Source organism: Panthera tigris, chromosome B4 (genome assembly GCF_018350195.1).
Source record: "Panthera tigris isolate Pti1 chromosome B4, P.tigris_Pti1_mat1.1, whole genome shotgun sequence".
NCBI lineage: Eukaryota > Metazoa > Chordata > Mammalia > Carnivora > Felidae > Panthera > Panthera tigris.
The window spans coordinates 91,468,811-91,494,791 of NC_056666.1; the positions used below are offsets into that span (position 1 = coordinate 91,468,811).

The 25,981-nt window shown below is 37.3% G+C and overlaps 1 protein-coding gene across 1 annotated transcript in view; it reads left to right on the top strand.

The window, feature by feature from the left end:
- The first annotated feature begins 560 nt into the window (after positions 1-560).
- The window catches only part of CAND1 (cullin associated and neddylation dissociated 1), a 43,141-nt gene continuing 17,720 nt past the window's right edge, over positions 561-25,981 (top strand). Inside the window, exons 1-4 of the mRNA XM_042992706.1 lie at positions 561-1,164; positions 12,184-12,327; positions 22,316-22,470; positions 24,264-24,387. Coding sequence (XP_042848640.1) covers positions 1,097-1,164; positions 12,184-12,327; positions 22,316-22,470; positions 24,264-24,387 — 491 coding nt within the window. The 5' untranslated portion in view covers positions 561-1,096. The remainder of the gene's footprint in view (positions 1,165-12,183; positions 12,328-22,315; positions 22,471-24,263; positions 24,388-25,981) is intronic.

Consider the following 25,981-nt stretch of genomic DNA (forward strand, 5'->3'; position numbering starts at 1 on the left):
TAACTGATCCGCAATGCGCCTGCCCAAACCGCAGCAGCCAAGCTCTGCAGACATCCCACAACAGCAAAAAGAGCTGCAAGAGGAAATCCGAACCCGCGGCAGAAACCAAGGGCGCGGGGAGCTAAACGTTTTATCCACCACAACTGCCTCGCTAGACTACAAATCCCGGCATCCACTCCTCTCACGGAAGCCAATGAGGAAGCTACAAGTTCCTTCAGCCAATCACATCCTGACTCAGTGTAACAACCCCGACTGCATTCTGGGATTTGTGGTTTTCACGTGGCAACACTATTCCCCCGTGGTGAAGGCGAAGTAGGCCACGCGTCCGATTCGAAATGAAAGCTCCTTTTAATAATTCTTATGTTGGTTGCCACGCTGCATCTTAATTATCAGTACTCTATCGCCTTATACTCCTTAAGAATCGTAAACCTTCCCCGGTACTGTCGTACAGAAAAAAAAAAAATCAAGTTATTCTCATATTACAGCATGCTCTTCCCCCTCACCCCCCCCCCGTCCTTTAACCGTCGCTTTCAAGTCTCGCGAGAACAGCCCCTTTTGGTCGTTGTCATGCTTTCTGAAAGGCGGGTCACGCGAAGACTGACGGAGTCTTCAGCCAACAGGATTGCCTTTTAACTAGCGTCTCTACAGCGTGCGTGGGGAGACCTTCGTGAACCCTGACCTCAGCTTTCCGTGGCGTCCCGCGTTCGCCGCCCCCGCCCCTGGAGCGAAGGTGGCGGGTTTTGGCCTCTTGCCCTAGGGAGCGAGTGCGGAGAGAGTGGGAGCGAGACGGATCCGAGTAGAGGCGTCTAGCTCCCCGGAGAGGCCCTGCTGTATTCCTCGCTGCCCATGAGCTCGTTCTCCTGCGAGCAGCGCCGTCGTTAGGCCGGCCCCGAAGCCTCTGCTTCCTCCGGGACAGGCCCGCTCCTCGCCGAGGAGGAGGCAGCCTGTCGAGGCGCCTCCCTAGTCCGCGTCGGCGTCGCGCTGCGACCCTGGAAGCGGGAGCCGCCGCAAGCGAGAGGAGGAGCCCCAGCTACAGCGGCGCCGGCAGCGGGCAGCAGCACCAGCAACGCCAGCGGGCGGGATCGAGGCCGTCAACATGGCGAGCGCCTCGTACCACATTTCCAATTTGCTGGAAAAAATGACATCCAGCGACAAGGACTTCAGGTGAGGCCGAAATCCGACCCTGCGCCCACCTTGGGGTGCCCCATCCGCGGCCCTGGCCCTCACACAGGCCTTGCCCCACCCCTTTGGCCTTGGCGGGTCCCTCTGCCTTCCCGAGGTCTCCGGCCCACCACCCCGCTCCCCGCTCCCGCAGGCTCCTGTGCGCTCCCACCTTCCAGCCCCCTCCCCCCATTCTTTACTCTAGGCGGTTGCCCGCCGCTGCTCTGAGGCCCCTTCTGCGTCCCCAGACGCCGCCACTGCATTCCCTGCCCCCACCCCCAATCCCGAGACATGATTCTCGCGTCCCAGGTGGCGTGAAGGGGCAAAATCACCCGCCGTTGTGGGGAAGGGAGTTGCTCTAGGCTTGGGGACCGGGAGGCCGGGCCTACCGGCCCGCCCGCCTCAGGCACTAGGCCGCCCTGCTCGCTGGGGCTCTGGCTGCTGCCCACTCCGGGCCCCAGGTGCCGCCTCTTTTCCCGCAGCTGGGAGTGGGCCTAGGTGCATTCAGCTTCAATGATGTGCTTGTTTTGGGGCGGCTGTTCCTGGATTGGGTTATAAACTTTTTCTTTGGACCATTCCTTTCGGGAAGGTGGGAAGAAGGGGGTGGGGTGGAGGGGAGCCCGGCTGGGGAAACTTGACTCGCAGGGTTTTCCCGCCAGCGTCTCTTGTCATTTTTCCTTGTCAGGTAAAAACTAAGCAGGAATTGGGGATTCCAGTCTCATTTCCTTATATCCAGAATTACTGCCAGAAAGGTGAATTCCTGAACCTTAAACAGAAGAGTAAAATGAGCAAATGGATCTTACTGATAGAAGTTTTCAAATACGAGGGTGGTGAATATGAAGCCTCATTTATTAGCAGTTGTGTTCCAGAAGACTTGTACAATCGTTTCCAAACCTTGTAGCATGCATATTGAAGAAATATTATATTTTCACGGGTTATCTTGGTTTCTCTTGGTTTCTCTCTCTCTCTCTCTTATTTTTATTTTTTGCATTACAGTAATTGTTGGATTTCTTCCTTCCTACCTCCTATCCTTACTTATCACAGAATAAATAAGCTCCTGGTCTAAAAACAAGCTTTATATTTCTTTGATACCTGTTTTGTTCTCTAAGTCTCGTTGATTGTGTTTTGTGTGCATTTTAAAGAAAAGAACAGATAGTCTTCTATTAAAATCGTGGCTGAAGTCAAAGTCTTAAGGCTATAAGTTATAAGTCTACACAAGTTTTATGTAGATATGAACAGTACCCTTTAACACCTGAAAACCCATCCAGACCTTATCTGCCAGGAAGAAATTTCCCCATTTGTGAAAAGAGAACCATGAAAAATGTAATGATCACGTTCCTAATTAAATTGATGTGCTGGTGTATTCAAATGGCCAGTGAAATACAGTTCTGGTTCTGTGACTTCAAAGCCAGAAATGAATTTTTTTAAGTTTTGCTACCTAGGGAGTTAAGTATTGCATTTGAAACTTTTTAAACCCGGTTTGCTAATACCGAAGATTTTAGTGTTGTGACTTTTTGGAAGAGACATGTTTGTTTTGGGTAGTGTAGATCAAAATCAAGATTATTGGAGAAAATAAAAGTTTTTGGTTTTTTTGTTTTTTTTTTGCTTTTTTTAGAGTTAGAATTCTGTTTACTTCCCTTTGGAGCTTTGCTTGCTCCCAGTGCAAGACACTGAAATTGAAATACATATTTGGGTGATATGTACACACACACATTTAAGTGTGTGTGTGTGTGTGTGTGTGTATTCATACTTAACGGCTGTGTAGAGTGTGTGGTGAGATTTGCCCCCTTCCCATTTCTGTCAGTTTGGCTCATTCTGTAAAAGTACTCAATATCATTCTGATTCTATGCAATTTCGTACTAGAGGTAGGTAGCACTTTCCTATAATGGCACTGTTTTGGTCAGCCAGTGAGACTTGTGTATGGGTAATATGTTTGGTATAAACAAATCAAGTCATGTGAATGTTGCATATGTGATTTTTGACTGAAGATACTTAAATTTCTTATAAAGATAATACATACATGCTTTCATGTTTTCATTTTTAAATAAACTATATGAAAGAAATATTGCTCTGATGTTAGGTTATAGTCCGTGTTGAACTTGATAAGAATTATCTACCAGTTTCAGCCAGAGTAAATCAAAACACTGCTTGGTGGATTATTTTTCTAAAAGTGTAATATTGATATATTTCTAATAGTTGGTGAACATTATAGAAAGATAAGTGTGGAAACCGTGACTTGAGCAATTTGACATTAAGATTTTTTTTTTTTAATTTTTAATGTTTATTTTCGAGAGAGAAAGAGACACACACACACAGAATGTGAGTGGGGGAGGGGCAGAGAGAGAGGGAGACACTGAATCTGAGGCAGGCTCCAGGCTCTGAGCTGTCAGCACAGAGCCCGACGTGGGGCTCAAACTCACGGAGTGTGAGATCATGACCTGAGCTGAAGTCGGATGCTTAACCGACTGAGCCACCCAGGTGCCCCTTGACATTGAGATTTTTATTAACTCTGTTCTAAAGACATGTCTTATGTTCAAGCCATCTAGTTAACAGACAAGTCTTTGGAACTAAAGCACTGTGTATATTAAATTACAGATGTTTAACAGATTGATTAAAATAGTGAGCACTTGAAGTCAAGTATTTTGAACATTTTTCTGTATAATTGCAGTACAGACATTTGAATGTATGTGTTCTATTTTAAAATTATGCCTTTTAACTTCTCACTTGAAATTTATTTTGGTATAAATATCATACTTTGTTGCTACATGTTTTAAAATATCTACCAACAGAAAGATCTTGAGGACAAAGTTAAAAGTCTGGAATATCAAACATGTGCAAGGGCACTTAGCACTACTTGTGCTAAGGGCAGAAGAAAACAATGCTATATCTAAAAGGAAAAAAAAATTATTATTCTCATGGTGGAATCCATAGAGAATATGACCTGCTGGTCACAAAATATGGGTTCTAGTCATGGGTTCTAAGGAGTCTTTTCTGTGAACCATCTGTGAAATCTTGGGCAGGCTACTTTATTTGGGATTAAATTTTCACTTTGTACATGAGTGATTACAAAAGGTCCCTAATACGCCTGAAATCTTAGGTCTCTGGATAACTACATAGTCCATTCATGTAAAGAAATGGGTATAGGCTTCAAAATTTTCAGATGTCAGCATTTTTAAAGAATCATTTTGTAAGATTTAAATCATGGGTTCAATTGGGGTGGGGGGGGTCTAACGTCCTTTTCTTTCGTGTTTTAGTATTCTGTATTCTTTGAAGGTGGTATCTTTTTTTTTTAATGTTTATTTTTGAGAGAGAGTGAGCGCACCAGCACGAGCTTGAGAGGGGAAGGGCCAGAGAGAGAGGGAGACACAGAATCTGAAGCAGGCTCCAGGCTCTGAGCTGTCAGCACAGAGCCCGATGCCGGGCTCGAACTCACAAACTGGGAGATCATGACCTGAGCCGAAGTTGGACGCTTAACCAACTGAGCCACCGAGGTGTCCCTGAAGGTGGTATGTTAAGGTTTAGTGCCAGTAGTTAGGTAATTCTGTAGATAACAAAGTGAAAACTTTAGTGTTCATGAATCATGTGAATGCTCCACTTATGAATATTAATGTTGAAAATTCAGTGAGTTGAGGTAACTAAAGTTTTGCTTTTATTTTCATATGCTTCACCACTAACTGAATTATGGTATTACGAGGAATCAAGAGCTAAAGAAAATTTACCATTATTTTATTTTTTTCTACATAATAGTTAACATTAATGCTTACTGTCGACTTCGTACACTTGATCCTAATTATCTTTATTATGATACTAGTAAAGTGAATACTAACAATCTCTCTTCCAGTTGAGGAATCTTAGATGTGGTGATATTAATTAAGTACTTGCCCAAGGTGGGTTAGACATTAGATCTGGGATTTCCAGACACCCCCAGAGCATGAACTCTTAGCTACCATGTTATGTTACTTCTCCAGAATTTTGACTAGGGTGCATTTAAGACTAAGAACTTAAATATCAGTTCCTTCTCAGGCTTATGGAATATTTTGTGCTAGAAGATGCTTTTAGTAATTCCCTGAGAAGGACTACAGAATGTTTAAGATCTAGTGCTTGCCCTCAGTAATACTCCATGCTTGTGGAATGGTTAAGACATTTTTATAAAAAGGTGAAGAACCCAGGGCAGTATGTAGTTATTAGGCTTAAGTGGCAGAGAAGATGAAAGCCAGGAGGTTGATGTTCATAGAGTGATCTGAGCTAGGCCTTGAAATTGTAGGTAGAGAAAATGAGTATAAGTATGAAAGCACACTGTACAAAACTCCATTGGGGGAGAGGGAGTAGGTAATTTTGACTGGAGCTGGGGGTCAGTATTGTGTAGGGAACTGATTGAGGGTGGGGACCTTGTTTCACTGAACTGAATCCTGTACTGTTTTGGCCTTGCGGGTTCTTAATAGGTGCTTGTTTTAGTTGAATTGGATTTTAATTCCAGACTTGAGAGAAAAGCATGTAAGGATTTTGGGAAATGTCTTCCAGAAACCACTGTAAAATCTCCCAATCTTTTTTTTTTTTTAATATCATTTGATACAATTTAAAATAATTTTGTAGTGCATTGCAGAATTTCCTAGCTTGATAATGGTTTATGTTACCAAATTTATTTATTTATGTGTTGTTTTGGACATTAGAAGGTATTTTCTCTTGGAAACTTTAAAATGCTAATTAATAAAAACCTCAGGTCTGGTATGGAATCATAGCCTTTCAGAGCTGGAAAGGACCGTAGAGGTCTTACAGCTGAAAGTACTACATGGGCATTTACAATAATGTAACAATAAATACTAGCTAGGTTCTCTGGACAACTTGTACTTGTAGAAAAGTAAGTTTAATCAGAAGAAATAGATTTGTAGAGGTTAAGAAGGTGATGTCTGGGCACTTTTTACGTACTTTGCTGGTTGATGGCAGTAAGCTACTGGATTTCACTTATGTGATTTTTCTTGATAAAGGTGTACTGCTAACGCTGATTATCAGCAATGATTAAGGCTCACCACTGAAAAATAGAAGAAAGACCTCATTGAGGAAACTGGGAAGAAGAAAGAGTGCTAAAAATTAGTCTTATTTACATGAACAATACTAAGACTGTCCTAAATTCGTGTTCTAAGGGAATAAATAAGAAAAAATGAGATAGTGGTAAGTTCTTTGAAAGATAATTGGTTCACTGCATGATGCACTTGGCCGGTATTATTTAGCTTTCTTTTGGTAACAAGGGTAAAATTGTGTTTGTACATGAGGGGAGGGTTGTGAGAGCTGCTCATTGTGCAATACGAGGTGTCTGTTTCTACCACTGTTTCTACATCTCTACCTTGGATTTACTAGAGATGAATTAATCACCTCAAGGAACTTTCAGTTCAGTAGAATAAGCCAGGTGTTCCTAACTGCAGAGCCTGGCACGATTCCTAATGATGGTACCCCCCAACTGCTTATTGAATAATGAATGAAATGGCACTGCCTGTAGGTTACATCCACCTAGGACTCCTGTAGAAGCCTGGAAGTTAACGTTCTAACTTCCCTGTCTCCCGTCTTAAGCCATTTTTATTCTTATTTTGTCCTGTTAGATTACCATCTACCAGATGGCCCAATTTGGAAAACCTTGATGTCACCCTTCTACCTTTCTCTGTCTCATTTAGTTCCCTGATGAGTATTTCTCAAATTAGTCTTCCTGTCTCAGGCCTCTTTTTAATCCAGTCTGTTGGTAACTCTTCCACTGGAGTTTTCTTTCCTAATGTTACAGCTGATCATTGCCTTCCCCACTAGTTCCCATTGACTGCAAGACAAACTCTAAACTCCTTAGCTGTTGCCCACCTAAGATCACCGATGCTACTTTTCCCCAAATTTCTAACAAGCTCTATGTAACTAATTCAGTGGATATTTTCTTTGTTTATCTACTTGATATACAAGGACTGTTTACCACTTGTTACTCCTTGAAATTCTCTTGTAGAGTCATCCCTGACACAGGTTGGGTTTATTACCATTACAGTGAGGGAGAACACACACTCAGTCTCAGTAAAAAAATGTTGGGTCCTATTCATTTGGGTAATTTTGGGAAGGGTCTGAGGAAGTGGAGTTTCACATTAGATTGGATTGTTGGAAAGTGGGGCAATTCCATCATTTGACATCCTAATACACGGAGGGCAAGGCTAAAGCAGAGGCAAAACTAATTGGTGAAGAAGCAGCAGTCACTTAATGAGTTAGAAAGGGGATGTTCCGTATTTTGTGGTAAGTGAACTTGTCTGAGATGGATGTTCTATGAGGTTGTTTATGTACAGGAAAACAATATGTTTTAGCTGTAAGCATCAGATTGGTTTGAAATAACATTGAGATAGAGGTATAAGCCTCAGATCAGTTCCTGAAGTGCAGAGCTACAGTTTTTTTCCTTCTCAGTCCTCACTTTTGGCTGCAGGGCATTGATTTATGGTGTTCACACCTTCACTCTTGCCGAGATTTTGTTGATTAGGATTCTGAGGAATGGACATTCAGTGTAGTCTGTAGTTGAGGCAGGTTTCTTAATCGTTTCTCCTGTTGTAAGATGAGTGGTTGAACCATCCAATGTGGCAGTGGCTGTTAAATCACAATAAGACTCCTGAAGGGGTACATACCTGACTGTAACGCCCAAGTCCTGTGGTTTTCCTCCTCCTTCTTTGCCCATTTTCTAACTCATCCCTTACCATCCCCATATCTAATCCATTTCAAAGACTTACTTTAACCTTTTAAATCTCAAATGATTGGTTCTTACTATTCTCATTAGTTAGTACTATAAAGTTACTATGAATGTTGAATTAGTGATTCTAAGCCTTCTAGAAGTACAGTGGTAGGTTCCTGTGAGCCTCTAGTCACAACATTTTCATAGTTGGTTAGCTCATAACCTTATTTTGTGTATTCCTGTTTAAAGACACCTTATTTAAACTATGTTGTTGATTCATTCACACGTGCTCACGACCAGCAGCACTAACTTCATGCTTGAAAGAAGCTTATCTAATACATGTATTTTTTTCTGGAAGATACATCACAGCCTTGTAGTTTGGTAACACTAGACAGTACTTCACTATGCTTGGGGTTCATTTTAAACAGCAAAATTACTAACAGAAAGCACAAACATGCAAAAGATGTGGCAATACATAGAGAAGAGGATACTCTACAGTGTGTGAGCTGAAACAAGAATGCATTTACTCTGCTAATAATGAGGATCGATTGTATGTCCAATTTTCTTCCTCCATTGATTGTCATAACCCTGATTCTGGCTACCATCATTTCTCACTTAGACTGCTGCACTAACTCTCCTAACTGTTCTCCATTCAGTTTGGCTGAAGGAAGCTTGGTTCTCTCCAAACTCTTACCATAGTGTATGTAGCTGGAGTAATGTTTCTGAAATGCACATTTAATCATTTCCATAGTCTCCCCATCTCTACCTCAGATGCCTTTCAGTAGCTTCCCATTGCTTTTCAAATAAAGACTAAAATCCTCATAAGACCCCCAAATCTCTTTAACCTCCTGGTCCTTGCTTACTTGGCCATCTCCCTGCTCCCCGCCCAAAAAAAAAATTTCCTGCTCATGCTTCAGGTCTCACTCTTCCCTGGTGCACAACCCCCAATGCAGTCTACATCAGGTTATTTTGTTATACCATTGAGTTCTCTTTGTGCCATATTCCTTTCCTTCCCTTCTTAGCATTTATCTCTGTTCATAATTACATATATAATTAACCCATATATGTAGTTTTTTTTTAATTAAAATGTCTCTATTTGACTATTGTAAGCTTCAGGACCGCAGAACTATGTGCTTTTACCATCTCTTGTTTATGCAGAGCCTAGCATAGTACCTGATACATCATAGGTTCTCACTACATAGTCAATGAGTATATAAGACCTTTCTTATCCTGACCTCAACCTACATTTCCGTCTTCTTCCTGTTAGGTTTCTATCTGTGTCCCAGCCATTCTTAACTGCTTCTTGGCCCTTCACTCTGAAGCGTTACATCCCTCAGCATTGCTGTTGGTGCTACCAACCCCACCCCCACACTAACACAGACAAAAATGAAAATTTTAAATCCCAAACCAGCTTTCCCCATGCAAATTAACACTCAAAGGTGTTAATCCTTTGAGATCCAAACCAATAGTCCGTTCTTTGGTGTGATGATTGTCAAATGTCCTTGAGTATTTTTCAAAATCTGTAAGATTGGGATTTGTACATTTACCTGTCTGCCGTATTAGATGAAAAGGTTAAGAGGAAGGGACTGAGTCTGTTTTATCATCTTCGTTCTTAGCACCATACCTAAAATAGTAAATGCTTAAGAGACATTTTACAAATTGTCTTTTGAATCTGCCATGGACAGATTTTAAGCTCGTCAAACAACTTTCTTATAAGATGATTTATAGTGCAAATTTTTATATCAAATTAACAGGAAGAAATTCTTAGAACCTTCTGGTTTTGGGGTCACCATAAAAAGTAACTTTTGGTATAACTTAATACTATTTCAATCTGTTTTTTCTCATTTGTAAAAATACCTGTTGGTAATTTTACTGGTGCTTATTTCAACTTTAAAAAAAATGTTTAACCATTAATCATAGGTTTTAATTAAAAAATACTTCTATTGAAGTACAGTTGACATACAATGTTATATTTCAGGTGTATGACATAACGATTCGACAGTTTTAATTTTGTACATTACACAGTTGTCACCATAAGTATAGTCACTATCTGTCATCATACTAAATTATTACAATATTGACTATATTCCCTGTGCTTTACTTTTCATCCCTGCCATTTATTTCATAACTAGAGTTTGTGCCTCTGAATCCCCTTTAATACCCTCTAGGTCCATATATGCTGTTGAAAATGACAAGATTTCATTCTTTTTTATGGCTGAGTAATATTCCATCATTCTTTATCAATCAGTGGACAGTTAGGTTGCTTCCGTATCTTGGCTATTATAAATAATGGTGCAGTGAAGATAGGGGTGCATATATCTTTTTTTTTTTTTAATTTGTTTAATGTTCATTTATTTTTGAGAGAGACAGAGAGAGAGGGAGACACAGAATCTGAAGCAGGCTCCAGGCTCTGAGCTGTCAGCACAGAGCCCGACACAGGGCTCGAACTCACAGAGTCTGAGATCATGACCTGAGCTGAAGTCAAACGCTCAGCCAACTGAGCTTCCCAGGTGCTCCGTGTATATATCTTTTTGAATTAGTGCTTTTGTTTTTGGGGGGCAGATACCCATTAGTGGAATTGCTGCGTCCTATGGTATTTCTATTAATTTTTTGAGGAACCTCCATACTGTTTTTCCTAGTGACTGTACCAGTTTGCGTCTTAACCATCAGGGCATGAGGGTTCCCTTTTTTCCACATCCTTGCCAATACTTGTTATTTCTTGTATTTTTGATATTGGCCAATCTGACTGGTGTGAGGTGATACCTTGTGGTTTTGGATTAATCATAGATTTTTGAAAATGAGTAGACTCCTCTGAGGTCAGGAGCCAAGGTTTATTTACTTTTTGTCCTTTGCTCATAGTCCAGCCTTTGTAGCATAATAGGCAGTGAATAAATAAGTGGTAAATAAAGGAAAGAACCTGTGTACCAGTAGACTCCCTTCAGAACCATAAAACAACTTTTTGCCTTTAGATTATTTGCTTTTTTACCTAAGTTGAAGATTGCCATATTCTCTTCAACCAGATAATAAGCGTTTCAGGGGTCTTTAGAGCGCCTAACTACTAACTACTGTCGTTTTATTTCATGGATTTTATGTAAGTTGAATGGCTAAGATGTTAAATGGCTTAAGGTGTGTAGAGTGCCTGCATTAGTATGCTGCTCATTTTTGTTTTTTATTTTCTAGAATATCGTGTGGTTTTGATTTCATTTGTCATCATATAAAATGGAGAGGAGCTTCCAATTAGAACTGTGTTCATTTAAAAAAAGTGCATGCTTACTTTACCTTGTGTAATGCCAATTTGAACACAGGCTTTTCTTTATAAGCTGTTTTATAAAACTTGGTAAGAATTGTACTTGCATTATAGTTTAAAACTTTGTCAAATCAGCATTAAGTGAATGAACATACTAACTCCTTAAATTCCTAAATAAGTTGTTTTGCTAGTCCTTATCCCATAGTTTATTGCCTATATTGCCAGACTATCTGTGTAGCTATTTATCATTTCAGCTCCAATAGTTGTGTTTTTTAATTGACCTAAACATGGATTTGACATTTCTGTACGTAACATAAAATAACTACACTTTTCCTCAAACTGGATCTGGTTCAAATACAGGAGAAAAGCATTAAGTAATTGTTATTTAAGTAAGGTTATTTCAATAAGTAGAGAAGAACCAAGAACTATGGGAAAAATTCATTTGGCCCTTAAACAGATTTGAGAGGCTTTATTTCAATGTGATTATATATTACTACGAGAAATTACTTTTAAGACCATTGTTTGGTGAGGTATATGAGGAAAAAATCTGAACATCTGTTTACCTTATTTTTATCTCCTGTTAACCCTTTACTTTAAAGCTGAGATTAGACAGTTGATCAATCTGGGTTTTTTGTCAGACTATTCAGTATTAAACTTGTCTGTGGCAGTGGTTTTTGAGGGGTCTGGATGTCAGATGGAATGATGTTCTAGAATCGCCTCTTTATCATTTTGAAAATACACCTGATACCTTGTGATGGGAGGTGGGGTAGAGGTGAGAATTTGTATTTTGGAGGTTTCCCAGTAATTTTGTAATGTGTGACCCACCCCCGTGCCCCAACACACATAATATTAAACAAGAAGGTATTCTTAATGTTTGTAGTTAAAGGCTTCCTAGATAATATTCAAACTGCATGCAAAGAAAAAATAAAGGCGCCTTTCTCCTCCTGGAAGCAATGATGCTATTAATTAGAATGAAAGAGCATTCACTGTAGGTCCTGTCAGTAACTTAAAACAGGACTAACCTGGAGGAGAATCTTTTTTTTTTTAATTAATGCTTAAAAATGTTTAATTACCAATCAATTTAATTTTTTGATAGGTTTATGGCTACAAATGATTTGATGACAGAACTGCAGAAAGATTCCATCAAGTTGGATGATGATAGTGAAAGGAAAGTAGTGAAAATGATTTTGAAGTTACTGGAAGATAAAAATGGAGAGGTACAGAATTTAGCTGTCAAATGGTAAGTGTTTTTTTACTTGCTTCCCACCTCCACCACCCCATTAAAAAATTTAGTGTAATAGTTGGTAAATTATCTTAGTCTTGTGCTGTGTCTTTCTGTAGTTTTCTTTAGGGTTTGCAGGTGAGTCGTGGGTGTTTAATGTTTGTAAGTGGTACATACACACTTCTTAAGGTTTCTATATTGACTAGATGTGGCTTTTTATGGTATTTATTATTTAAAAAAATTTTTAATGTTCATTTATTTTTGAGAGAGAGACACACACAGTGTGAGTGGAGGAGGGGCAGAGAGAGAGAGAGGGAGACACAGAATCCGAAGCAGGCTCCAGGCTCTGAGCTGTCAGCACAGAGCCCAACGTGGAGCCTCGACCCTTATACCTAGAGATCATGAAGTTGGACACTTAACCGACCGAGCCACCTAGATGCCCCTATTTATTTATTTTTAAAGTTTTGAGAGAGGGAGGGAGGGAGGGAGGGGAGGGGGAGAGAGAGTGGGAGACAGAGAGAATTCTATGCAGGCTCTGCACTGTTGGCATGGAGCCCAGTGCGGGGCTCAAACTCATGAACCCTGAGATCATGACCTAAGCTGAAGTTGGATGCTAAACCGGCTGAGCCACCCAAGTGCACCTATGGTATTTTAATTTGTGTGAAATATATATATGAAACTTCAGAAAGAGTGGTTCTTTCACTTGTTTGACTTGATTTTTTTTTAGCTGGGTTACAAGGCCTCCCTGCCTCTATTCATCTCTGTATGAAAATTTAAGAACCAATGATCAAGGGAAATAAAAAATAAGAAGACTTCGTAAACAATAGCAGCAGTTAAAACCATGGTTAGTCCAAATTAACAGTGATGACACAGCAGTTACAAGAATTGTTCCTAAAAATTGTGGGAATTCCAATTGTCTTTGTGTACAGTGCAGTAGGAGCATCTAATTGGGCATGATATTGACAGTTTGACTCTTACTTTTAGTAATCAGGTACAGAATTTGAGTTCTCAGTAAATTCTGTTAACAAATAGTTTAATTTATGCATATCAAATACTAGAAAACCTTAACAATTTACATAGTAAGGTATTAGAAAGTATAACGTTTAGTTTCATATGACAGATTAGGGAATTTTGTCATTTTGTATGCCCTATGATAATTAGGCATCAGTTTAAATAAAGCATTGTCTCATGATTACTTTTTTATTGCATTTTATTTATAAAGGTTTTAAGTTTGTTTTAGGCTAAGCTTTTACATACTTGCTGTAAAAACAGGCAAAAATGTGAGAAATCATTGGTCATCATAGAATTTCTAGACCTGCAGTACAATTTTCTTTAACTTGGGACATTTGCAAGTTTAAAATAAAATGTGTCTTCAAAAGATAAGATGCAGAATAATGTAAATGAGTATAATTTACTTTAATCATGATTTTTTATCTTTTATTGTTTTTGTCTGTGCTTAATAAAATTAAGTTCTGTTCAAAATATATGCTGAGCATTTACCAGCTTTTGAAAGTAGTGTTTGTCCCAGGTTGAGAGTTGAGAGGTACATAGCTCTTACTTGGATGTATCATTAGGAACCTGAGCTTTTGATGTTTTGAAGACCTTTTATACTTAAAATTAACAGGTTGGGGGAAGAAATGACATATGTTCAGGAAAAAAGAAAGGAATTAAGATGTAAACAAAAGTAATACAGTAGGAGATAAAACCCAAGAGTGATTCTTGGAGGAGGGAAAATCACAGTAGGTAAATTACTAAGTAGCCTTATTGAGAATTTGGGAAAATGGTTAAAGAACCTATCACCCAAAAGAAACTCAGGCCCAGAAATCTTTCACACAAGTCTTTGAAACCTCAAAGAACAGATAATTCCAGTACAGAGGGTTCTAGGACTATTTCAGAACATAAAGTATGAAAACTTCCCTGTCTTTTATTTAAACCCAACTACTGATAACAAATCCTGACTGAAGATAATACTAAAAAAGAAAGGTACAAACCATTTAAATGTTAAAAGTATAATCCAACAATATAGTAAGTGTAATAGACCACGATCAAGTGAGATCAATCCCAGGAATATGAGGACAATTCAGTATTATGTGCTTGATCAGTATATCTCATCATGTTAACAGATAAGAGGAAGAAAAAACAGTTGTCAATGCACTGGTAAGATTCAGCATTGACAATTAAAAAACAACAACACAAAACACAACACTTAGGTCAACAACAACAACAACACAAAACAGAACACTTAGTTAGGTTACTTAGTGTAATTAGAGGAGTGAAACACCTTCCAAAGACCAATATCCTACTTAATATGTCATTGGAGTGAAGAACAGGTCAGGTCAGGGATGCTTTATCTGACTAGGGAAAATTCACTACCTGTTTCAAGGGAAACATTTAATAACATGGAGTTGACAAGACCTTTTTTAGCATTACAAGTACACAAACATATACATTCATACCTCAGCCCAAAAGCCAATAAATTACCAGATACCTTTACACTAAAATCAGCTACAAAGCAAAGATGGTCTCTATCTCCACTAGATTCTCTTTGAAGGTATTAGTCACTGTAGGACAAGTGGGTGATAAAACTGGACACGTAAGAATTGGAAGAGGTACATGGGAACGTGGGAAAAATCAAGGCAGTCAAAAAAATTTAACGCAAATAGGAAGAATTCAGTGAAGTAATACGATGTGAAAGTAATGAACAAAAATCTGTAGCTTTCATATAAGCAAGCAGTAACCAATTGGAATATCTCATGGAATCAGATGTTCATTTATTACAGCAACAGAAAGACAAAATGCCTAGGAATGAAATGTAACAAGAAATGTGAAGTGGTGACCTTGAGTAAGGGTATTGTATGGTGTATGTAAGGTTATAGTTTTATCTTTTTCAAAACTTAAGGAAAACTTTAAAATATTTTTGACCCCTAACAAAAATGTACTTGGAATAAATGGAAAGACATTCCATGACCTTGGATAGGATAACTCAACAAAGTTGTTGGTTCTCTCTAAGCTTAGTGCTAACTTACTTGTAAAAATCAGTTATTTCCACAAGCTAGACAAGTTGATTCTAAAGTACATTTTAATAAATATTTTTAAATTTTCTTTTAACGTTTATTTATTTTTGAGAGAGCACGAGATGGGGAGGGGCAGAGAGAGAGGGAGACGACGAATCTGAAGCAGGGTCCAGGCTCTGAGCTGGCAGCATAGAGCCCGATGTGGAGCTTGAACTCATGAACTCTGTGAGATGATGACCTGAGCCGAAGTTGGACGCTTAACCAACTGAGCCACCTAGGCGCCCCATTCTAAAGTATATTTTGATGGGAGAGGGAAGGAGGCAGGTGTTTGCCAAGAAAAGTCTGAAAAAGTATATCAGTTGCTGAAGTTGGAGAGGTATTGCTTAGCCCTACTAGATATGAAGAGACTATTATGTTTCTCTAAGCACAGTAGTGAGGCATTAATGGACAAATGGAGTAAAATAGAATAGAAACTACGGGATGGAAAGTTGAACTTTTTTTTTTTTTTTTTAAAGACTGGTTAACCATTTGAAAAAGATAAAATTGTATCCTTATCTCACATACAACATTCCTACTTAAGGTCACCATTGTTTTGTTTACCTTAAAGTAGTTTTGCCTGTTTTAGAACTTCATATAAATGGAGTTATACAGTATGTCCTCTTTTGTGTCAGCTCTTCTCACTCACCATATCTGTGAGATTCATCCATGTTGAGTGTATTAGTATTTCTTGACTTTTTATTACTGGTTAGTAGTCCATTGATATCTATTTATGTATTTGGTTTCTTTCTTGGGTTTGGCTATTTTGAATAGAGATAAAATGAACATTCTTGTATGAGTCCTCTTTAGGATATAGGTCTTTCCTTACGGATAAATACCTAAGAATGAAATTGCTGTTGTCCATTTAGATTTTTAAGAAACTGCCCAGTTGTTTCCCAAAGTATTGTATCATTTTACATGAATGTCCCAGTTGTCTCCACACTCTCCTCAGCGTTTGGTTTTGTCACTTTTTAATTTTAGCCATTCCAATAAGTGTATAGGTGTAGTTTTTTTGTTTTTGTTTTTGTATAGGTGTAGTTTTAACTACATGTCCATGATGACAGTGCTGTTTTGTGTTTGTTATACTTTTTTTTTTTTTTTTGCTGGACTTTTCCCAATTGAGGTGGGGAAATATATGCAATTCATATATATACATATATTTTATATTTTCTCCCAACTTGATAAGCTTAAGTTTTTAATTTTAGTTTTAAATTCAGTTTTGTTTGATAATTTATAAATTAATTTTAACTTTCATGGTAATTGTTTTCCCTATCATAAGAAACCTTAGTTTTACCTTTTGTTGCAACAATTTTCTCTTGTTTTTTTCTAAAAGCCTAGGAGTTTCAGCTTTTACTTTTAGTCCTGTGATCTGTCTTGAATTTTTTGTGAAGTAAGAATTGAGGTTTTTTTGTTTTTTTTTTTTTTAATTTTTTTTTAACGTTTTTATTTATTTTTGAGACAGAGAGAGACAGAGCATGAACGGGGGAGGGGCAGAGAGAGAGGGAGACACAGAATCGGAAGCAGGCTCCAGGCTCTGAGCCATCAGGCCAGAGCCCGACGCGGGGCTCGAACTCACGGACCGCGAGATCGTGACCTGAGCTGAAGTCGGCTGCTTAACCGACTGAGCCACCCAGGTGCCCCTTGAGTTTTTTTTTTTAATTTAATTTTTTTAATGTTTATTTAGAGAGAGAGCACGTGTGCAAGTGGGGGAGGGAGAGAGGGATATGCAGAATTGAAGCAGGCTCCAGGCTCCGAGTTGTCAGCACAGAGCCTGATGTGGGGCTTGAACGCAGGAAATGCAGTATCATGACCTGAGCCAAAGTCGGATGCTTAAGCAACTGAGCTCCCCCAAGTTCATTTTTTTCACATAAATTTCCAGTTGCTGAAGCAACATTTCTTGAAAACACCTTCTTTTCTCTATTGAATTGCGTTGATATCTTTGTCAAAAATCATTGACTATTAAAATGTGGGTTTATTCCGAGGCTCTGTTGTGTTTCTGTTTGTGTATTCTTTTGCCAGTACAAAACTGTTACATTAGTGTAGTGTGTTAGTCAGCCTTGCCACTATTGACTTTTTGGGCAGATAATTCTTTGTTGTGAAGAGCTATCCTGTGCCTCCTGTGTACTGTAGGATGTTTAGTAACATCGTGGCCATTAGCCACTATTTGCTAGTACCATTCATTCCTTCTTCCCCCGGGAGTGACAACCAAAATGTCTCCAGACATTGGTAGCTGTCTGTTGGAGGGTAAAAATTGCCCTTTGTGCAAAAATGCTGGTATAGATCTGTAGAAGCCTGATGTAAGGTAGTGTAAGTTCTGTAGCTTTATTCTTCCTTTCCCAAGAGAACTTTGATTTTTAGTTGTTGGTTTTTATTTTTGTTGTTTTGAATTTCCATGTAAATTTTAGAATCAGTTTGTCAATTTCTCTTCTTCAAATAAGTTTGCTCAAATTTTGATGGGGATTGTGTTGAAGCGATAGAGATTTCTGAAGAGAAGCAACATCTTAACAATACTGAGTGTTTTCACAGGGAACCATAGTATCTCATACTTACCTGGTTAATAGTAGTTTTTGTTAATTCCTTGGGATTTTCTACCTAAACGGGTCATCAGTGTCATCGGTGAATATCCTCTTTCAGTTCTGATTTTGATAATTTGTGTTTTCCCTTTTTTTTCCCTCAATTCATCTAATTAGGGATTTACCAACTTTACTTACTAAAGAATTAAGTTTTGTTAATTTTCTCTATTGTTTGTTGCCTATTTCATAGATTGCTTCTCTTTTACTATTTTCTTTTCATCTTCCTTTCACATTTTTAAGCATTTAAAGACATATATGTGCCTCTATTTACTTCTTGAGCTACATTATACAAATTCTGGTAGAAATCTATCTTTTAAGATTTTATTTTTATTTTATTTTTAATTTTTTTTAATGTTTATTTTTGAGAGCAAGAGAGAGCACGAGCAGGGGAGGAGCAGAGAGAGAGGGAGACACAGAATCCGAAACAGGCTCCAAGCTGTCAGCCTAGAGCCTGACGTGGGGCTCGAACTCACAAACCATGAGATCATGACCTGAGCTGAAGCCGGACGGACGCTCAACCGACTGAGCCACCCAGGCACCCCAAGATTTTATTTTTAAATAATCTCCATATCCAATGTGGAGCTTAAACTCACAGCCCTGAGAACAAGCGTTGCATGCTCTACTGAGCCAGCCAGTGCCCCTAGTCTGAAACATTTTTAATTCAGCGTGATTTTTCTTTGATCCATGGGTTATTAGAAGCAATTGTCAAATGTTTGGAGGTTATCTAGATGTTTATTTTTACTGGTATCTAATTTAATTCCATTTTGGTCAGAGAACCATACTCTTTAAAATTTCAGGATGTTTGTTTTGTCTACTTAGGTTTCTTTTATGGTTCAGCGTGTGGTACGCCTTGGTGAATGTCCCATCTATACTTGGAAGAAAGTATATTCTGCAGTAGTTGGGTATAATGTTTTAGAAAGGTCAGGGTAGTTGATAAGGTTCAGATTTATATCCTTTGTGATTTTTTTTGTTGTTGTTGGTATTAAATACCGAGGAGTGTTTAAGATTTCCAACTATGATAGTTTATCTTTGATAATCAGTTTTTGCTCCCATGTATTTTTAAAGCTATATGACTTAAGGGCATATACATTTATAATTATGTCTTCTTGATGTTTGACCTTTATGGGCATAGAATGTTTCTCTTTAAATATACCTTATTGTGAAATATATTTTCTCTTATGTTAATATGGAAAAGCCACCCTAGCTTTTTTTCAAAGCTTTTTTAAAAATGTTTTATTTACTTTAGAGAGAGAATAAAAACAGGTAGGTAGGGGAGGGGCAGAGAGAGGGAGGTGCCGAGGATCTGAAGCAGGGTCCGCACTGAGAGTAGTGAGCCGGATGTGGGGCTCAAACTCAGAAACCATGAGATCATGACCTAAGCCGAAGTTGGACACTCAACTGACTGAGCCACCCAGGAGCCCCCACCCCAGCTTTTTTAAGATTAGTGTTTGCATAATGTATCTTTTTTTTATTTTTCAGTTTAATCTGAATCTGTGTTTTTATCTTTAAATGCTGTGTCTTGTAGACAGCAGATAGTTAATTCTTGCTTTTTTTTCTTATTGTTTCATGGTTTTTGCCCTTTAATAGGAGTGCCTTTGTAGTCCATTGACATTTATTGTAAATAATTGATTTGTTTGGATTTAGGTGTGTGTCATTTTTCTTATTTTGTTTTTGTTGTGTTCTGGGTTCTTTTTTTTTTCCCCTGCCTTCTTTTGGGTTAATCAAATATATTTTTTAAAAATGTTTATTTACTTTTGAGAGAGAGACAGAGACAAAGAAAGAACAGGAGTTGGGGAGCAGAGAGGGAGACAGAATCCCAAGCAGGCTATGCACTGTCAGCTCAAAGCCTGACTGGGCGATCTCAGGACTGCGAGATCATGACCTGAACTGATAGGAAGGGTTGACATTCAACTGACTGAGCCACCCAGGCGCCCCTGGATTAATCAAATATTTTATAGCAACAGTTCTTAAAGTTTGATTCAGGGGACCTTGGAACATCCCATGACCCTGAAAGTGTCAAAATTATGTGAATAATTCTAAGGTGTTATTTTCCCCTTGGCTCTCCATTTTCTTTTAAGTGCATGGTTTAATTTTCCAGAGGCCACATGACATGTGATATCACAACAGACTGAATGCAAAATCAGATAATGAGATCCATTTTTTTAAGCGCAAACATATAAAACAGTGCTATTATTCTCACCTTTTTTGAGAGTATAGTTTATTTTCATTACTTGTAATTTTTAATATGGTATAAACATCGACAGATACAGTGCACATAAAAGCTCTTTGGGATCTTGATTGATTTTCAAAGTGTTAAAACCAAAAAGTTGAGAATTGTCACTCTAGGGGTTATAAATTGCATCTTAAATTTATGGCAATCTATTAAAAGTTAATATTGTATAGTTGATATAAATTATATAAAAACCTTGAAACATTTTTCATTTACTTTCTTCCTGTATTTGTGCTTTTTTTTTTAAATATATGTATGTGTGTCTATAATACAATATTATAGTTTGAAGAAAAACTATATAGTCTTTTTAAATTTTAAATTTATTTATTTGTTTTTTAGTACTCTATACCCAGTGGGAGGGCTTGAGATCAAGAGTTGGCATGCCCAACCACTGAGCCAGCCAGGTGCCCCATATAGTCTTCTAAATATAGCCTTTTATGTTTACGCACATTTACATTTCTAGTAATCTTTGTAAATCTGAGTAACTATCTGGTTTAATTTTTCTTCAGCCTAAAGAACTTTTCTTTGGCAATTCTTATAGTACAGGTTTGGTGGTGATAAATTTTCAGCTTGTGATAATAAATTATCTTTACAGTTTTAAGGAATAATTTCATTGGATTTGGAGTTCTAGGTAGATCTTTCTCTGGTTTTAGTTACATCACTATCTGGCATTCAAGTTGTTGTTTTCAAAAATACAGTTTTAGAGAGTTGACAGACATTATTGCAGAAGGGTTAGTCCAACAAAACTATTTTGCCATTGCCAGAAGTTAAACTCTTTAAATTCCTTTTTGGAATCCCTTTTATTTTCACTCTTAATGTTTTCATTGTTTCACCTGGGTCTCTACATATATGCCATGTCTCTTTTGTCATTGCCATCATTTTGGATTGGACTGTTGGAGAAATCCAATCTTCCTGATTGTTTTTTGTCCTCCTAATTCTCCAAATTGCACTGCCTTGGACTTCTCTAGTCAAGTAGTTGACAGCTAATTGAGCGTCTGTATATGAAACATTGATCTGACATTTATCAAATTAAACTATTTTTATCATGTCATGTATGCTTGACAAAGTGCACTGGCTCCCAATTTTACCACATCACATTTAAATTTGCTGGCCTGACTTTAAAGGTTTCCATAATGTCTCAGGGGCCTACCTTTCCTGTTTTCTTTTATGTGTATTTTGTATCAAACAGTTCTTTTCACCCCTCATTTCTTTCAGTATGCATTCCACTCATTCTGTTCTCTGATCTTTCCATTTGAAATGCTCTTCTTTTTTTAACAATATTCCATCAAAGTCCAGTACCTAAAAATCTGTCCCTAAGGTTCAGTCTCCTGTCCTGTAAATGCTAATAACATTGAATTTAAAAGTTTTTTTTTTTTTTTAAGAAATTGTGTAGAGTAGTGAATGCCTTCATTTCTCAAGTAGTTGTGTGAATTCCTTATCAACCAGTGGTAAATGTATGGAGATAGGAGCCATACTTTTCTTATTCAGTATAGTCTTGAATACAATGGCTCTTAAGTGAAAATTCATGCACCAAACATCTACTATCTTAAATTCTGTGGGAAGCATGCAAAGGAAGAACTTTTCTTCATCCTCAAACAGTTGACCTGCATGCAAACCTATAATAATAGTGTAAGATACTAATATGGAAGGAATATACAAGGTTCTTTGGGAAGACAGAGTAGTACTAACTTTTTGCAGCAGATTATTTAGTGCTTTAAAAATTTAAACAAAATAAGAGGGATGTAAATTTTTTTGGTTCACAAGATAGAGTTGGTGATGATTAGGAGGAAGAAAATTGGCAAAGTGAAATATTGGATGGCATTGCTATTTCATTTAAACCGTAGAATCCCTGTTAGGAGCAGACTCCTAATTAGCCTTTTTATTACTAAAAAAATGTGTTGTGTATTTGAAGGGTTGGGGGGGTGGTAAGCATCTTGTTTCATGATACCATGGTAGAAATCAGTGGGGAGATGTGGGAAACCCATCAATCAAATTTGTTTTAAACCCTTATTCATATACTATCTGTGATTCAGGCATAGTGTATTTGCTTTGTGCCGGTAGTTGCTAGGCAGAAGAAATTCTTTTACTTGTCTATTTTTCTGTTTTTGTATTTAATGTAAATTAAAAACTTTATTTTCTATTTTATATTACAGTCTTGGCCCCTTAGTGAGTAAAGTGAAAGAATACCAAGTAGAGACAATTGTAGATACCCTCTGCACTAACATGCTTTCTGATAAAGAACAACTTCGAGATATTTCAAGTATTGGCCTTAAAACAGTAATTGGAGAACTTCCTCCAGCTTCCAGTGGTAAGCAAGAGCACCATTTTCTTCCTAGTTCCTTTTTACTTGGAGGTTTTTGCCCTCCACCTTTTTTTTCTCCTGGTCAGGGAGGGAGAGCAGTGCCTGTCAAAAGGTCTTTGTAAAGATCCCATTGAACAATCAAGGGAAAAAAAAAAGCCTGGAGTCCTATTTTTGCTTAAAAATAAATTCAATTTTCAGTTTTAAATGAATATCTTTTGATTGAATTTAAGTATCTTGTAGGAATACCAAGATTTTATATTGTTGTATGTACCATAACTACAGAATAGAGTTAATGCCAACCTATGCAATGAGGGAAAAGATAACCAAAATTTTGAGTTATTTCTGATTAGTTCTCTATTTTCAGTATTAATTTTGCTTTGTATCAAGATTTATGATGTGTAATACTTAACACCATTAAAACAGCTGTGAAAGAGTTGAGTTTACTAGTATCTTTAAGGCTGAATCTACAGCTACCTTGGTAATTTAAAACTACAATTAATGAATTTGTCTATTAATTAGATTTTGGTCTCTGGCACAAATATTTAGGTAATGCAGATTTTAGAATTGGTTTTGACTACTAAGCTATCAGCTAAAATCAGCAGGCTAAGGTTTTTGATGGTCTGATTCACAGATGGGGAGAAATTATTACCTCCCTATTTCATGGAAAGATGGAGACTGGTGGTAATGTAGTCTAAGTGTGTAGGTTTTACTCCTTTACTTAACAAGTATTTATTAATCATCTGCTCTACTAGCTACCATGCTAGATGATTCACGTGTATTATTTCAGTTAGTCTAAAGATCAGCCATATGGGAGGTCTTAATATTTCCAGTGTATTGTTGAGGGAACTGAAAGAAAGACTAGGTTAATTCACCCAAAGTTTCGATTACCTGTTTGGGTAAAGATTCAAATCCTCCATTATCTTTTAATCCAAAGCTGATGCTTTTTCTACTGTATCTTACCAGTTTGTCCTTACTCTTATTAATTATTTCAATAAAATATCTCTTATATTATTACATTGATTAATTATGTCAATAAAATATCTCTTGTATTAGTTAACACTGATAATCATCCTTAGTTCTTTTCTCTCATTGAAACATGTTTTAGTTGGTTTCTGGTTCTAACAAGAATTCTAACCATTTAGATTATTTCTTGTTCCTTTTTTTCTTCCACTTGCCAGTAACAATACGAATCTACTTCAGAATAGTAATAACCTTGATTTATGAGTTCTTTGGAACAGCATTTCTACTTCATAATGAAGTTTTGGGATCTTTGGATTGGAGTACGAAGGATCTTATTTTAGGTTACAGCTCTCTCTCTCTCTCTTTTTTTTTTAAGAGACCATGTTAGGTATTGGAGATTAGAATATATTTGGTTTTTAGTTCACAGAAATTTTAAAATATCTAGGTTACTAGTAATAAGAGTATTCAAGTAGAAGAATAATCATTTCTGCTTTCCAGTCTAGAGGTGCAAACACTATAGCCATTACTGGCTCCACAGGCGAGTCATTTCTGTATATAGAAGTAGTTGTCCAGGAGAGTCTGTTGAATTGGTATTGTTTTGCCATTGTCGTGTACTCCTTCTGCAGTTATTATCTCTTATTCTTGTTTATGTCTAATAAATTATTTTATTGGAAAACAATCTGTTTTGGAATACATATTTTTCTGACATGAATCTCTTGAGTCAGTCTTGATTATAATCAAGTTTTGAGTTGTTGAATATCTGGTAACCACCATAAATACAAGGTGGAATCAACATACTTACTTGCCTTGAAATTATAATTGGTTTATTATTTATGCAGGCTCTGCATTAGCTGCTAATGTATGTAAAAAGATTACTGGACGTCTTACCAGTGCAATAGCAAAGCAGGAAGATGTGTCTGTTCAGCTAGAAGCTTTGGATATTATGGCTGATATGTTGAGCAGGTAAACATGCCTGTGATTTATATTACTTGTAATACAAAAACTGTGCATTTATTAAAACGCCTTTTGATAAAAATAAAATTTGGCCTAAAATTGTTCATGTTTGTTTATTTTTAATATTGTTATCTTTTAATTGTTCATATTTAAATTGTGGCTGTTTTATAGATATGTGGTTAGGGGTAAGAGGAGAAATAAGCTAATTATTTATCATGTAATACTGCATAGCAAGCATTTTTTGTAGTTTTGAAAAGTAATTAAATTTGTCATTTGAATGTTTCATCACAGTTTTTATAGTTTTTTACTCTTATATTTTGAATATAATGATCTATTTAGATAAGAGTTGTGTGGGTAGAAGTAACAAATTTTCCAGTTAAAATAATGCTGGTATACATTTTAGCACCCATGATTATACTGCATGTTTTGGGAGGAGGGAGCTTGACTTTGTACATTTGTTCCGTGTTTGCTTTCATCTGGAGGTCAAACTTGGGAAGATAGGAAGATCTAAGCAACTGTTAGGGGGAATATACCTTAAAAGACCTGTCAATTTCATTTTGTCCCTAATTCTCCAAATCATTATGTCTTCATTGTATATTGTTTTTGCCTGATCCACTGCAACTTGAAAATAATCAAATGCCTTCGTCTGGTACATACTTATAGTGAAAGGTAAGAGCAGTCATCCTGGCACACACAAGAGCTTATATGGTACTATAGGAGATAAGGACAAAAATGACTACAATGTAAGATTGAATGAGACTAAATACTGAAACTATTAAGTGTATTTTGGGGTTTAAAATGGACGATTCCAAGATTCCAAGAAAGATTGGCATTTGAATTTAATTTTGAAGAATGGATAGGACACTGGTGTATGTGCCCAGGCTTAGAATATATTAGCATTAAGTAATCTTGGAGTTGGGAAACATTGTATTCTTGTTTTCCATCATATATGAAATGAATAGAAGAGTAGTAGGAAATCATTTTCATAGGTTGTGGTTATGTTGAAGAGGGTGAGGGATTTATACTTAATTTGGTTAAGTAGGAACTATTCAGTTAGACTTCTTGTCCTGTGACTGGATCAGTTGCAGTGTTCTGGCACATAGATGCTTAACTGCTATTGACTCCTTGAACTGCCCATGTGAAATGATTTAGAAGAGAGGGTTGAATCAACAAGATCAATGCAACTTTGTATATAGATGTGTTGAGGAAGGCAGCAGGGATAGTCAAGAGATGCTGAGATTTTGAGTGTTGTGAACTCCCAAAAAGCTATAATAGAGAAAAAGCTATTAATAGAGAAAACAATTAGAAATCTGGGAGGGGGAGAAAGGGACAAGACCATTGGTTTTTTCATGTATTCTCAAGCTTGTTGGTTGGATAGGGATACAGTTCTAGATTCCAGAAGGGAATTTTGGGATACAAATTTCAAAACTGTATTTACTTAACTTTTTAGTTGGGTTGGTAGAGAGAGTAAGAATTTAGTTTTACTTTAATTCTGAATATGAATTAATGCCTTCTAACATTTTTACTCTTTGACTACATTGGGGTCAGAGGCCAGATATTTAAGTAGTGCTCAAACATCTTGAATTTATTTATTGTTTTCTTT